This window comes from Peromyscus eremicus, chromosome 8a, assembly GCF_949786415.1.
Source record: "Peromyscus eremicus chromosome 8a, PerEre_H2_v1, whole genome shotgun sequence".
In the NCBI taxonomy this organism is placed as follows: domain Eukaryota; kingdom Metazoa; phylum Chordata; class Mammalia; order Rodentia; family Cricetidae; genus Peromyscus; species Peromyscus eremicus.
The window spans coordinates 57,364,940-57,380,416 of record NC_081423.1 but is presented as its reverse complement, the minus strand read 5'-3'; the positions used below and the strand labels follow the sequence as shown (position 1 = coordinate 57,380,416).

The following is a 15,477-nucleotide window of genomic DNA, read 5'->3' as shown; positions in this document are numbered from 1 at the left end:
AGGCAGACATGGTGCTGGCTACATCTTGATCAGAAGGCAACAGGAAGTGGACTATAACACTAAGCAAAGCTTAAGCAAAAGAGACCTCAAAGCCTTCCCCCACAGTGACACACTTCCTTCAACAAGGCCACACCTCCCAATAGTGTCGCTCCCTATGAGTTCATAGGGGCCAATTACATTTAAACTACCACAAAGCCCCTGGGATACACAGAAGTTTATCCTCAGGCTTAGCATATGAAATAGTGTATTTTTATTGACTAATTGCAGTAAAGATGGATTGTTTCTACTCTGAAATGTCTTGTAACAGGAATTCATGGAGTCCAAATTTAAGATCAATGGGACGGCAGTTACTGAGTTCATTCTTCTGGGCTTGGTAGAGACAGCAGGACTGCAGCCAGTCATCTTTGTGATCTTCTTCTTTGCCTACCTGCTCACAGTTGGGGGCAACCTAAGCATCCTGGCAGCTGTCTTGGTGGAACCCAAACTCCACACTCCCATGTACTTCTTCCTGGGGAATCTGTCCATGCTGGATGTGGGGTGCATCAGCGTCACTGTCCCATCAATGTTGGGTCGTCTCTTGTCCCACAAGCGTACAATTCCATATGGAGCCTGCCTCACACAGCTCTTCTTCTTCCATCAGCTGGCTGGGGTTGACTGCTTCCTGTTGACAGCCATGGCTTATGACCGGTTCCTGGCCATCTGTCGGCCCCTCACCTACAGCACCCGCATGAACCACACAGTCCAGAGGATCTTGGTGGCCACGTCCTGGGCTTGTGCCTTCAGCAATGCACTGACCCACACTGTGGCCATATCCACACTCAACTTCTGTGGCCCCAATGTGATCAATCACTTCTACTGTGACCTGCCCCAGCTCTTCCAGCTGTCCTGCTCCAGCACCCAGCTCAATGAGCTGCTGCTCTTTGGTCTGGGTGTCCTCATGGCTGGTGCACCTGTGATTCTCATTGTCACCTCTTACATCCATGTGGCAGCTGCAGTTTTGAGAATCCGATCTTCTGAGGGCAGGAAGAAAGCCTTCTCCACATGTGGCTCCCATCTCACTGTGGTGGGCATCTTCTATGGGACAGGTGTCTTCAGCTACATGAGGTTGGGTTCAGTGGAGGCTTCTGACAAGGACAAGGGCATTGGTATCCTTAACACTGTCATCAGTCCCATGCTGAACCCGCTCATCTACAGCCTTCGGAACCCTGATGTACAGGGTGCCCTGAGGAGGGTGCTGACAGGGAAGCGAGACATGGCATGAGGGTGCTCAGGAAGTCAGAACACAGTGCAAACTGGGCATGGTTGTGCACACTTATAGTCCCAGCACTTGAGAGTGGAGGCAGGAGGATAAGAAATTCAATTTCATCTTTGACAGCAACTTCGAGGCCAACCTATGCTGCATGAGGTCCTGTCTCAAGAAGACAAACAAACAATGCATCAATATTAAGATTTTTCCTTAGAGATTTGTTTTATTATTCTGCAAGTATTCTGTACATTGTGATAAACACAAATCTTGAGCTGAATGAAATAAAAATTGCTATTTATATGTATATTTTTCTCTTACCCTACACAAATTTTACACTGTTTTATTATTCTGGTGGTAAATGAAACTGTTCTTCCCAACTATTTGGTAACAGTGACTGTTATAAATAAACTCCTTTAATGTTTAATTGTAAATAATTAAAAATTATTATAATATTAAAAATTGCTATTTTGAGATGTAGTTTTGGAGGTTCACCCCAGTTTGGTTATATTTTCAAATATTTGTTTTCCATGATATGACTCAAACTGTGATTCCTTTTCAATTCATCTATGTAATCTCTGACCCTTTAATGTGACATATTTGTAGGTATGTTACTTAGTAAACATGCTCCCATGGGTGTGGATGACCCCACACCCATGCACTTACAGGTAACACTAATTAGACACAGTGGGATATTTCTTTAAAAAGTAAAACATTAAATGAAACTGGGAGGCAGATGTGTTGGGGCAGGAGTCCAGGGGGAATCCCACAGGGGTCATGGAGGTAGACATGATTAAAATAACTGTATATACATATGAAATTCTCAAACATTCAGAATTTTTTTTTTTCAAGAAAAAAAATCGTCAGTGATCACAGTGAAGTGAGGTTGGGGTGGGATCTTAATTCAGTGAGACTCAGGACCCTCAGTCACTCTCATTCCCTGACATGTGAAGATGCAGTAGGAAGGTGACTTTCTCACAGCCAAGAGAAGAAACTTCATCAGTACCTGGCCAAGGCTGCAACTGGATCTTGGACTTTGTGTCTGTAGAACTGTAGCAAAATGTATTTCTGTTGCTTAAGGCACCCAGGGCCACCCTTTGTCATGACCATCTGTGCTGAGTGATAAAACCCATTGGTGCTACTTTGTTGGAATTGTCTTTTTTCGTCCTCTGTCTAGAATTTATATGGACTGTTAACAATTTTCACATTGATTTGCAGAAACTCTGCTGTCTATTTTGCAAATAATTCCAGTCTCCCAATTTGTTGTTTTTCTTTCACTCCTTTTTTTCGTCTCCCACTAACTGCAAGTTTTATATTTTATGTATTCAAATATATCTTTTTATAAGCTCATGGACATTGTGTCATAACTATAAGAAAATTAGCTTTCAACATTTTCCTGGATCTACAAACACCTATTTCAGATAGGCAAGACATCCCAGACCACCCACGTCTTATCCACACTCCCCTACACCAAAAGTTCCCTGACCACCCTACACAGACAGGTTTGAGGTCCCCAGACCCTCTGCTCCCACACACACTTCCAGCACCCCATGGCCACCTGGCCTGGACAAGTAAGGGGTCCCTTGACTTTGCACCTCATATGCACACTTTCCAAAAGTACCCCACAAGTCAGGTTAAAGGTCCCCAGCCATCCCACTTCCCATGAATGTTTCTGATGCTCAAAGCCCATTCTGGCCAGGTTAGAGGTCTCCATTCCTCCTACACATAATTCCATCCCTCCCTCCCTTTCCTGGAGGAGACAGAGTCAAAGTCCCTGGACCTGTCTCCTCCTTCACAGACTTCCACAGTCCTGTAAACATCAGACCCCAAACAGATAATGAAACAGTTGATGGATAAAGATCATCTCTCATCTCCTCCACTCTGATTCTTGTCCCACCCCCCTCCAAGAATGGAGGACAAAGACAGAGAACAAACGAGACACATTTTACTGTTAATAAGGGATTAACAATCTTTGTGCAGGACTAGATGGGCCATAATCAACTAAATCTTTAACCACATCCAGCCAATCAGGGAAGAGCTATCAAAAAGTTATGAACAATTCCTGTTGCTGTGGCTGCCATTGCAGGTCTGGTACAGCCTGGGCCTGCTGGGGGCTCTGGCTGTCAAAAGCTCTTGTGCATCCTAGTGATTTTTTTTTAAATTCAATTAAAATATAATTACATCATTGCAACTCTTCCCTTTCCTCCGTCCAACGCCCTCCAAGCTTCCTCTCTCTCAGTTTCATGGTTTATCATTGTTATTGTTACATATACATAAATGCATAAGTATATGACTACAACCTGCTGTGTTCATTAAGTGTTGTTTGTAAATATATGATTTCAAGACTGACCACTTAGTACTGGATAACCCATTAGGGAACTCATTCTTGGGAAAAACTTATTCTTTCTCTGTCAGCATCCCTTATTTTCTGAAGTTCTTTGTCTAGGGTGTGGGATTCCATGAGATTTCTCCCTTCTATGATAGCATGTCTATTGGTATTATTATTGTTCAGGTCTTGCTTAGACAGCCCTATTGTTGAGGTACCGTGGATGTCGCTTCCCTGCCATTTCTAGGAGACACAGTCTCATGGTAGATTTCCTGGTCCTCTGCTTCCTACAATCTTTCCAGTCCCTCTTCTGTGATTGCCCCTGAGGTGCAGGAGTTGTGTTGTAGATGTACCCATCAGGCCTGGGCACCCCAAGATCAGTTGTTTCTGAATCTTGACTAGTTATGGTTTTCTGTAATGGTCTCAGCCTGCTGTAAAGAGAAGCTTCTATAATGAGGGGTGGGGACTACACTCACTGGTATAAGGATATGTATTTGAAATGCAGTTGGAAATTATGCTTGCTTAGTATAGTAGCAGTGATAGGTTCTCCTCTAAGATCCACGGAGTCACTAGCACCAGGTAGTTGAGTAGGTTTCCAGTACCAGGCATGACATCCCCTTGTTGAATTGACTTGTACCCATTATCAAGAGGTCCCCAGACCTCCTGCTCCGTACACACAATTCTGATGCTCAGTGTACTCACCCTGGCCAAGCATGCTAGATGTTTTGGGACCTATATCCACACAATTTCTGCCTCGTGCACATCCTAGATTGTGAAGTCGGGAAAGCATGACAACTTGTGATACCTTGTTCCCAGTAGACATCCCAATGCACACTCACCAAGTGGGAAAGCAGGAGATTCCATGAGTCACACACATCTACAATGCTACACACACCCACCCACTCCAGTTCATGAAATTAACAATTATATAAATTCCTAAGCATTTACAAACTCCAGCTCTTGAGCCTGGAGGATGCATAAAGTCCTTGTCCCTGGAACAACCTCTCACCAAACAGCATGGAGTCTGGTTTATGAGGTCAGAAGCCATGGGTCCCTGAAATCCAGATGACATCACCTTCATCTATCCCATAGATGAATCAATAGCAAGTTTTTCCATGTCTGAACTTTTAAAAATAATGAGCTGAGCAAAAGTCCACAAAGCAAGGACAGTATCAAGTAATAGGGGAAGAAAACTCACACAGGTTTTACAGAAAGTCATAACAAGCAAACACTCTAGATGAGTAGATCCAATATAGAAACACTAGTGTCAGGAATACTCAAGACAAAATGTCTCCTCTAAAAACTACCAGTTCCATGGCAATGGCTGCCAAGACAGTGACTTAGAAGATTCCAAACAGATAACTGAAAACAATGATATAATTATATCCAAAGATCTCAAAGAGGACAAAAACATGTCAATGAATTTTAACAGTACCCACAACAACAACAACAACACCACACACACACACACAAATCCTGAATGAATTTCATGAAAATACTAACAGTTGGATAAAATAAAGTAAATTCAAGATAAAAAAATAGAATTCAACAGAGATAGAAATGCTGATGAAAAAGCAAACTGTAATGATCCTTCAAAAGAAAAATTCAATAAGCCAAATGATAAAAAAAATCTCAGCGGAAAGTGTCACCAATAGAATGGATCACATGGAGGATGAAATACTAGGGTTTGAGGATAAAGTAGAATTAGACCTTCTGGTTAAAGTCAGTGACAAAAAAAAGTTTGACTGGAAGGAGCATATGAGATCTGTAAGGCACAGTAAAGACTCAATTTATAAAGTATGTGCATGAAGAAGGAGAATGTGGTGCCAAAGACATAGAAAATATTTCCAACAAAATTACTGAAGAAAAAAATTTCAAATCTAGGGCAGGAGATGCCCATCCAGATACAAGAGACACAAAGAATGCCAAACAGGACCAGAGAAGAAACTCCCCCGCATCATATTACAGTCAAAACACTAAGTATTTAGAGAGAGGAAAATGTGGGAGTGACAAACAGATGGGCTAAGTCATATACAAAAGTCAGCCTTTTAGAATAACCAACCAATTTTCAGTGGAGACTCTAGAACCCAGAAGGGGCAGAAGGTTGTATTTTTAGTTCTGTAAGAGGAAGACTGCCAGATCAGACTATTATACCCAGCAAAACTATCTGTTGTTGTGGGGGTGGGGTGGGATTGTCTCTGTGACCACCATGGCCATTAACAATCCATAGGATGCAAGAAGGCAGTTCAGTTAAACACAACTAAGTAGCCAGTGTTGATTCAAACTTTGGGAATCTGACCCCAAGTAGTTAATTTTAGGCATATTAAAGCACAGCACAATTTGGTGAAAGCTTTCCTGGTGGTAATTAACTCAGTCTTGTGTGCTCAATAAAGCACACACAAATCTCCTTGAGGAACAAAGTAAGTAAAGATCAGATGTGACTACATCAAAACTCTTTGTAAAGTACATGTAACACCTTCCATAAAGATGGGTTCTATAGACTATCTGTGACACCATAAAGATGGAAAGATATGTTCTATAGATCAACTGGAAAAACAAGCTTATTTTAAGGGTCTGGGGCAGGATCTGGTGTGGTCTCACTCACAGAGATAGCTTAAAGGTCACCAGGATATTTACCACATCTACTTCCAGCCTTCTGGACAGATAACAGGTTGGACATCACTTCCTTTGAAAGAGTAACACTGTGTGTTTAATATCTCTGGTTCCCTTGTGCTTGTCTGTGATCACAAAGAACTCTGCCTTCTCCATGGCACAATGCAAGGAGAAAGAGAACACTCGTCTCATTATGAGTAGTTGGAGTTGCACAGGTACTTGATAGCCTGTGGTTATGTATTTGTGTCCCAGTGCCCAGTGACAAAATAGGAACTGTCTCAAAAGGAGAACACCTGCCTCCAGAATGCATAGATTTGCTCTGAAACACTAATGTTCACATTTGACCCTTCTATTGGTGATTAGAAGAGGCCCCTTAGAGCTTCTTACTGCCACCAATGCTTCCATTATGGCTAGAGCTGCTCGGCTCTAGGTCCAAGGGCAAGAATAACTTGGCCTGGAGCCCAAAATTGTTGCTATCCTCCCTCACTTTACACCCTGGCCTCTTCAAAACCAAAGATTCTTTATTTCTGTCAGGCCTCTGCTGGGGCTGCTTGTCCAATGTAACTTTAAACTGAAGCCAAAGGTTAAATATCTGTATCATCTTTTCTCATCTCCTGACAAAATACTGACTAGAAGCAATTTAAGTTGGGAGAGGTTTACTTTTGTTCAGAGTTCCAGTATGGCAGGAAGGGCATAGAGCCCGTGTAACTCCATTCAAGGCTGAGGGAACTTGATGCATGGTTGTGACATGTTTCTTGACAGTTAAGGAAGCAGAAATCTTAGGCCAGAAGTAGGATCAGGTTGAAAATGTGGTGGTTTGAATAGGAATGGCCTCCATAGACTCATGTGTTTGAATTCTTGGCCCATAGGGAATGGCACTATTAGGAGGTGTGGCCTTGGATGATCAAACTATGCCCAGTGTGACACAGTTTTTCCCTCTGCTGCCTGGGGGAATGTAGGACTCTCAGTTCCTTCTCCAGCACCATGCCTGCCTGCATGCTGCCATGTCCTACCATAATGATAATGTCCTAAACCTCTGAAATTGTAAGGAAGCCCCAATTAAATGTTTTTTCTTTGTAAGAGTTGCCGTGATCATGGTGTCTCTTCACAGCAATAAAACCTTAAGACAGTCCACTCCAAAGATTCCACAGATTCCAAAACAGCTACATCAACTAGGGACCATGTGCTCAAGCATGTAAGTCTGAAGGGTGTATTTCACATTCAAAGCATAAAAAGACACAGTGACCAGTACAAGACTAACCTAAGTTGAAAATTCAGCTCAGCACTGGCTTGTCATTGTATTAGGTCACTCATATAATAATGTAGCAGTAGTTCTTTCCCTTTTATTCAAGAATTATTTAGGAAAGCATAACTAGCTTTCTCATGAATTTTACTGATGTTTTAGCTTCTGCTGTCATTGAAAATTTTCACTATAGTGTTTTTAGTTTTATATTTAGAAAAAAACACATTGCTGAACAATGAAAAGCCTCTACAGTCATACACTACATCCTTAAGTAGGCTTTGGGGACTGTGGTGGTTTGAATGAGAATGGTCCCCATAGGCTCATATGCTTGAATGCTTGGTCCCTAGTTGGTGGAATTGCTTGAGAAGGATGAGGAGGTGTGACCTTGTTGGAAGAGGTACGTCACTAGAAGCAGACTTGGAGGTTTGAAAAACACACATCATTTCCAGTTAGCTGTCTCTTTCCCTAACTCTTGCTTGTTCATCAGATGCAAGCTCTCAGCTAAGGCTCCAGCACCATGTCTGCCTGCCTGCTGCCATGCTTCATGCCATGATGATCATGGACTCTAATCTTCTGTAACAGTAAGGCTCAATCAGATGCTTTTGTAAAATATGTTACCTTGGTCATGGTGTTTGTCACAGTGACAGAAAAATAATGAAGACAGGGGCCAAGAATCTAATATCACTATTGAGACATCAGCTTTCTACATAACAGGTTTGTACTTTTTCATGAAGAGAGTAGGTGGCAGGTTTAATAGAATTGTGTGAAAGTAGAAGCTAAAATTATGATTTAGCATTATGAACCAGGCTAATAAGCATGGATCACAGGTTGCTATTATTGGGATTAAGATGTCTTGGGCTCATCTCCTGTTTATCCTACATAGACATCAATAGTCATCACAAATATCAGAACTACCAATAGTATCCAAAGGTGCTATGCAAGCTGCCAAGGGAGGAAGTAATCAATAGTCCTATGCAGCTGTAAAGCTTATGAACCCTAACAATGAACAGAATGGCATGATATACCTAAGAGTACAATAGTGGCACCTATGTCTTAGAGGGAACCAATAACTGTGTAATTGTATTTAAGATCCACTTAGTAGGAGGGAATTCATGTCTAGTACTATGAACCTAGCCAACTACTCATGGCTGGTGAAGTCATAGACTCTAGAGGACAGACTACTACTGCCTGATTCCTAAACCAGTAGAATTACCAACTGCATTCTGTATTTATTCAGAGCCATAAATACCTTTAGTTTTCATCCCCAATCAAAGAATCTTCTTTGGCAGCAGACAGAGACCGTTATAGAAATCTACAAATGGTCAAATGCAGAGAACAACTAACTGTAGAGTACCAATCTCCAACTGATACATCTACAATGCAACTCCTACATCTAGGCTCAGGGAATATCGAGGAAGAAGATCAGAAAAACTGTAAGAGCTACAGGACCAGGCTGTCTGCTGTGAGGTAGTGTCTTCTACAGATGACAGGGAGTTACACCAATGAAATATTTACAGTATGTTTGTCTAAACAAACAAGACCCACACAGTGACAATACCGTTGACATCCCAACATGGCTGAGGGAAATCTCACAAGGCCCTAAACCTAGACAAAGAGCTACAGGCAATTAATGGCTTCTAAGAGAGAAAGAAAATCAGTCTTCCACAGGGATGAGCCCCTAAATGATCCAATCCTAAGTGGTCAGCCCTAAACATACATATATACAAGCAACACTAAATGGGACCAGTAGGTTGTATTTATATATACATATAATAATAATAATTTTAAAAGGGGTCATGAACTTGAGAAGGAATAGAAAGGCACGGGAGAGTTTAAGGAGGGGAAGTTGCAGTGAGAATGATGTAATTATAGTATTGTGTATGAAATAAAAAATAAATGTTAAATGAGATAAACAGAAAAGCTAATGCTACACACAAAAATAGATCTAAAAGTACACTGTGTGGTCAATGGGTCTTTTAGAAGGAGATAGAGAGGGTGCCCTATAGCATAGGTGTTGAGACTATGTTCCTAAGAATGGTACAAATGCACATTTAAACTTCTCATCCTCAAATTTCTGTGTGGCTATAAGAAAATGACTGAATCATTTTTAAATTCAATTTATTAATCCATAAAATGTGAGGGATATAGGTACATGACAGAATCATTGGAAGGACTGATTGGAACTCAATCAACACCATGTAAAGTACTTCATATATGAGTATAGCAAGCATATAGTAAACATTATCCATTGATCTTAAGTTAATAAAAATATTGATCATCCACTAAAAGGAACTCTGTGTATATTATAGAGTTTAATTCTCACAGAAAACCTAAGAAAGAAAATCAGGGGCGTTTCACAGATAAGAAAGTTGAAGCCCAAGAGGGATAAACGTTTACTAAGAAATGGAGGACAAGTCTGTCCATCCCTCAGAGTGTGCACTGCACCAGGGGTTCGGGCAGCTAATCAGCTGTTGAGAGGGCTGAAGAGTTTGTAGATTGCATTGCACAGCTGCTCTAATTCCCTCTTCCATCATCTGTACCACTGAGGCTCTCAGCATCGAAGGGCCTGAAACCCACAAGAGGAAACAACTTTGCACAAACACCCCCACTTCCTGTTTTTCCCAGCACAGTGCTTCCAAGGCCTTTCCCAGGATCATTACAGGAATCCCAAGACGTAGTCCCCGTGGCCCTCACTAACAAGGTTCTTGGTGGGAACACATTTTATCCTTGAGGATTTGGTTTGGTTGCCATGGGCCTCTTCTGATTCACCTCCTTTCTTCAGTTTCCCTTTCATCCTCAGACCCAAAGACGATTCTCTCCTCATCCACAAGCTTAGAAGTCAGCCTTGCTCGGTCCTGTCAACTCGGTCCCTGTTTGTAGCAGGCACGAAAAGGAGCTGTTTTCTTAGCCTAGAGACCCAGTGCCACCTCTAATTCCCTGAGTGGCTCTGGGGCAGCAGGCAGCCCTGCATACCTAAACTGTCTGCTAAACTGAGCTTGTGTCCATCTCCTCTGCATGCCAGTAGACAATATGAGGGTGAGAACAAAGGCACAGGAAAACTCTGGGTCCCCCTGTGATGTGACGCTCCATTGCCGCACCATGGTGGTGTTTATTAGGGCTTGTATCTTTGACCTGACCTTGCCTGTATGCACACCCTCCTCCCATTTCTAGGCACTAATTGGGAAGTCCCAAGAGGCTGACACTATGATGGAAAATCCCAGGACAGAGATGCCTCAGTCTCTCTTTGTCTTGCTTCTCTCTCTCTTTCTCACTTGCTCTCTGTATATATAGCTCCTTATTGTTTTCACTGAAGCAGAAGGAGTTTGTGTGTTTCACATCATTTTCCACAAAACCACATCGGTCCTGAGCCGTCACTGGTGAGTTTTCATGGCCCTTCTTCTGCCCTTAAGTCACCAAAAAGGGACATCAGCTGTTTCTTAGCTAGTTGACCTTCCTGGCTTAACAGATATGTTGATTAGAGTCTCAAAATAAAAAACAGATACTTGCTCCAGATGACAAGTCTTCTGCAAGTGAGTGAAAGAGCTGGTTCAGTGTCAGCAATGGTCCTCACCAGTGGTGGTCCTCACCAGCGATGATCCTTACCAGCGATGGTTCTTCCAAAATCCCATCAACCACAGACTTCTGGATGGTGGTCTTAGGTGACTTCATACATGCTTATTCTCTTCTTAGTAGAGATCAAGGCAACAGCTAGTGTTCTGTGCCATGGCATGTATGGGTTTTATTTTTTAAGGAATAATTGTTCTGACTGTAAAAATGATTTGTAAAGTTTATATTAAAAGGTATTTCTGATCATCATTTCACCTGCAGGAAAATCTGTGCTTCTCACTCAACTCTATCAACTCTCCTTTCAAAGTCTAGCTTTTCCAAATTCATATTTATCCCTTAAAATATTTTGGTAATTCTTGCTAGTCACAGATGATCCTTTTTTTTATCAACTGGTGCAGCCATGTATTTATTTGTGAAGTGGTGCACAGATACAGTGGATCTATTCATATAGGTCCCAAAGAGAAACAAGATATGGATTCTTCCCTTGAATTAAAGTAGAGTTATTGGGTAAATAGCTAAGTGATTTTTATAGGTTAGCAACATGTAGAATATAATCAAAGTGCATTAGGATTGTGAAGACACAAGTGTCACTCTGGAATGGGCAGGAACCAGTCAGGAAAGAGCATCATTTGCACCAATCATGGAGATGTGGCCATAGGACATTGAAAGAGCATTCTATGCAGAGAAACTGCCAGAAGCAATGATGAGGATGCAGGAAGTCAAGATGAAAAGCTGCTGTGGCTAGGACCCACTAAGGCACTCACTTGAACTTCAACTACTTGCCTCTAAGGCAAGACCTGGAGTCCACAAAAGCCCAGCCACAGGGATTATGAGTGGAACTCTGAGTCATAGGAGTGGTTCACAGAGAGCTTCAGGAAGAATTTAGAAAGGCAAGACCTTGAGCCCTTGAGATCCTGGGATTAACTGAAGTGTTAGTAGTTAAGAGCAGGGGCTCTGGAGGGTTAAACCTGCCCTGCCCATGTCTCTTGCATTATGCATGCTCATGTTTTTCTTGGTGTGAACAAGGAATAAAATAGTACTCATTCTACAGTGATGCTGAAGGAGTTAATTAACTACTACATGTAAAGTCCTTAGAATAGTGCCTAGCCTAGAGCAAGCTTACCAGCAGCTCATCTGGAAGTGTTACCAGAGAATGTCCCAAGAAAACTGTCCACATTGCAGGCATTGGTTGCTGCAGAGAAAGAGAGCTGTTTCTCTTTGCTCCATTAGTTCACTGTGATGTATTTAGTAGGTTTACATGACAAGCTCCAGGTGTGGCACACTAGCATTTAAAACTCTGTGTCAACTGTAGACAATTTGGAAAGCTGGAACATGCAAGGAAGTAAATGCCATCTTAGTTAAAGCCAGTGGTGAGGTTGAGATTCCTCTCTCTCTCTCTCTCTCTCTCTCTCTCTCTCTCTCTCTCTCTCTCTCTCTATCTCTCTATCTCTATCTCTATCTCTATCTCTATCCCTCTATCTCTCTCTATCTCTCTCTGTCATTATCTCTTTCTCTCTCTCTTACACACAAACACAACTCTCTCTCATACACTCTCCCTCTCTCTCACACACACATACTCTCTCTCTTGCTCACACACACTCTTTCTCTCTCTTACACACACACACACACACACACACACACACACACACACACACACACACACACAACCTGCTTCAATCTTATAACTTTATACCATAAGAATTTTGCTTCTTAGGGAAAACACAATAGTGAATGTATTTTAAGTAAATAGGGACTTCTTAAATTTTTAACTCCTATTGTCTTGATAGTCCTTTTATTTTTGCAGATAAACAATTTTTTTCCAACATACCAACTTTGATACATGTTACAAACACACTGACGCTCAGTCAACCCCAGTTCCTCAACAACAATAGGTTACACTTCTTAAATTATTTCTTGTCTATTTTGAGATTATTATAAAATGACATCATTTGGAGGGAGGAAAGGGAAGGGAAGGAGTGATGTAAGTTCCCCCTTTAAGTTTCTAATTGGTAAGTTTTCCAGCAGCTATGATTTAAATTTCCTCAATTCATTGAGAGAGCTGATTGTTTTCCTGCCTGGTTGTTTCTTTAGAGGAACTCATGCAGCCAAAGCCTAGAGCCAATGGAACAACTGTTACTGAATTCATCCTGCTGGGTTTGGTGGAGACACCAGAGCTGTGGCCAGTTGTCTTCATACTCTTCCTCTTGGCTTACATGACCACAGTTGTGGGCAACCTTAGCATCCTGGCAGCTGTCTTGGTGGAACCCAAACTCCACACTCCCATGTACTTCTTCCTGGGGAACCTGTCAGTGATGGACGTGGGGTGCATCAGTGTCACTATTCCCTGCATGTTGGTTCGGATCTTGTTCCACAAGCGTACAATTCCATATGGAGACTGCCTCACGCAGCTCTTCTTCTTCCATCTGCTGGTTGGGGTTGACTGCTTCCTGTTGACAGCCATGGCTTATGACCGGTTCCTGGCCATCTGCCGGCCACTGACCTATAGCACCCGCATGAACCACACAGTCCAGAGGATCTTGGTGGCCACGTCCTGGGCTTGTGCCTTCAGCAATGCACTGACCCACACTGTGGCCATATCCACACTCAACTTCTGTGGCCCCAATGTGATCAATCACTTCTACTGTGACCTGCCCCAGCTCTTTCAGCTGTCCTGCTCCAGCACCCAGCTCAATGAGCTGCTGCTCTTTGCAGTGGGTTTCATAATGGCAGGAACCCCCATGACACTCATTTTTACCTCCTACATCCATGTGGCAGCTGCAGTTCTGCGAATCCGCTCTGCTGAAGGCAGGAAGAAAGCCTTCTCCACGTGCAGCTCCCACCTGACTGTGGTTGCCATATTCTATGGTGCAGGCATCTTTAACTATATGAGACTTGGTTCCACCAAACTGTCAGATAAGGATAAAGCTATTGGGATTTTCAATACTGTCATCAATCCCATGCTGAACCCACTCATCTACAGCCTCAGGAACCCTGATGTACAGGCTGCTCTTTGGAGGGTATTCACAGGGAGGCGGCGAGCAGTTTAAGCGTGTGTTATGGCTCCTTCCATCTATTTCTTTCAAAACTAAACCCAGGGATGTGAGTGTCTTATAGCATCAAACTCTACAACAAATGTTCAGAACTCTTTCCATCTCAAAGATTAAAATAATGGAGAATATTTATTGTCCCTGAAAGAGGTCGTACCCAGGTATAGATCGTATGTACATAGGTTCTCCCAGGTCTGCCCTTTGATGAGTTCCACCTTTAGTCACCGTATCTTCCCTTGAGCTGGAGTTCCCAGAGTGTCTCAGAAAGCATCCTCCTCGGGAGTCATATTTATTCTTCAATTTCTGGAATAGTTGGTCTGTCCATGCAACCTAAGCCTAGAAGGGAAAAGCTCATTTCTCCTACAAAATTCTTATAATATTCAGAGGAAATGGGGAGGAAGCTTGCTCTGTGGTTTCATATTCCCTAGTAATTCTAGAGATCTTGGTATCTGGATGTAGTTCACAGACCTGATTGTAAATATTAAAACTCCACTCACATGTAAGAAAAGTTACAATGCAAACTGAGTTTCCCTCAAATACCATTCTTGCATGATTCTAAACTTTTGAAAGATAAGAATTTATAATCTAAACATTTAAGAATTTTAACCCCCCATTATTCAACATTAAATTCCTTTCTAAATTCTTATTCTTCTCCATAAACCTCCAAGATGTAAACCCATGTGTGAATGCAGACCGCACTGTGATTCCCCACCCTGTCAGTGAAAGAGACTGGCTCTAACCTAGAGTGTTCGTACATCCCATTTTCTGTTCACCAGTCATCAATCCAGTCATTGTTTAGGTGCATCTTCCTCTTCACATGTTTTTTAGACTAATAACTTGTTCTTGACAGTGTTGCTGTCTAGTTGATATTTCTACAGACCATTTCTCTAACACTCTCTTTTGACCTGAATTTGTGGTGTAACTTCTGCATGGTATTTCATGTGGGTAGACAGAGTGAAGGGATGGGCTAAGATAGAGATGGAAAGAAAGGGTATGGAAGAGGGATAAAAGCAAGATTGGAGGTAGAACATTTGTGAGAAAAAATGACTAAATGATAGAGAAGTCAGAATAGAAGATCAAGTACAGAGGTTGAGAAGAAATAATAGACGCATTAGTGAAGGTGACATGGGCTACAGGGATAGAACAGCAGATGGGAAAGAATGCAAAAAAATGATAAATAGCAAGAGGCTGTTAAAAGACCTGAGAGGGATAAAATTTATATGTCATAGGTGGATGATTTGTGCTTCCCATTCTGTGTGGCCCAGCAATAACCAGTTCTTGACAGCCCTGAAGCTGTTATTGTAGTCCATTCTCTGTCCTAAGAAAACAACATCTCAAGTTTTGCTGAGTGTGGTAGAGTGCCTGGGGGGCTCCTCTGCCATTTCTCTAGCCAGAGAGGCACCAATAAAGTCAGGAAGAATGTCTCCCAGATGAGCAA

General features: G+C 42.2%; 2 protein-coding genes across 2 annotated transcripts; both read left to right on the top strand.

Moving 5' to 3' along the window:
• Positions 1 to 313: 313 nt before the first annotated feature.
• Positions 314 to 1,333, top strand: LOC131916215 (olfactory receptor 3A1-like). Its single transcript, XM_059269524.1, has one exon. The coding sequence runs from the start codon at positions 314 to 316 to the stop codon at positions 1,259 to 1,261; it is 948 nt and encodes a 315-aa protein (XP_059125507.1). The 3' UTR covers positions 1,262 to 1,333.
• An 11,758-nt stretch (positions 1,334 to 13,091) lies between these two features.
• LOC131916214 (olfactory receptor 3A1) lies at positions 13,092 to 14,039 on the top strand. The gene has a single exon (XM_059269523.1). The coding sequence runs from the start codon at positions 13,092 to 13,094 to the stop codon at positions 14,037 to 14,039; it is 948 nt and encodes a 315-aa protein (XP_059125506.1).
• The last annotated feature ends 1,438 nt before the right edge of the window (positions 14,040 to 15,477 follow it).

Bases quoted from the DNA above. Each gene is read 5' to 3' on its own strand.
- LOC131916214 (XM_059269523.1), top strand. From the start codon at position 13,092: ATGCAGCCAAAGCCTAGAGCCAATGGAACAACTGTTACTGAATTCATC.
- LOC131916215 (XM_059269524.1), top strand. From the start codon at position 314: ATGGAGTCCAAATTTAAGATCAATGGGACGGCAGTTACTGAGTTCATT.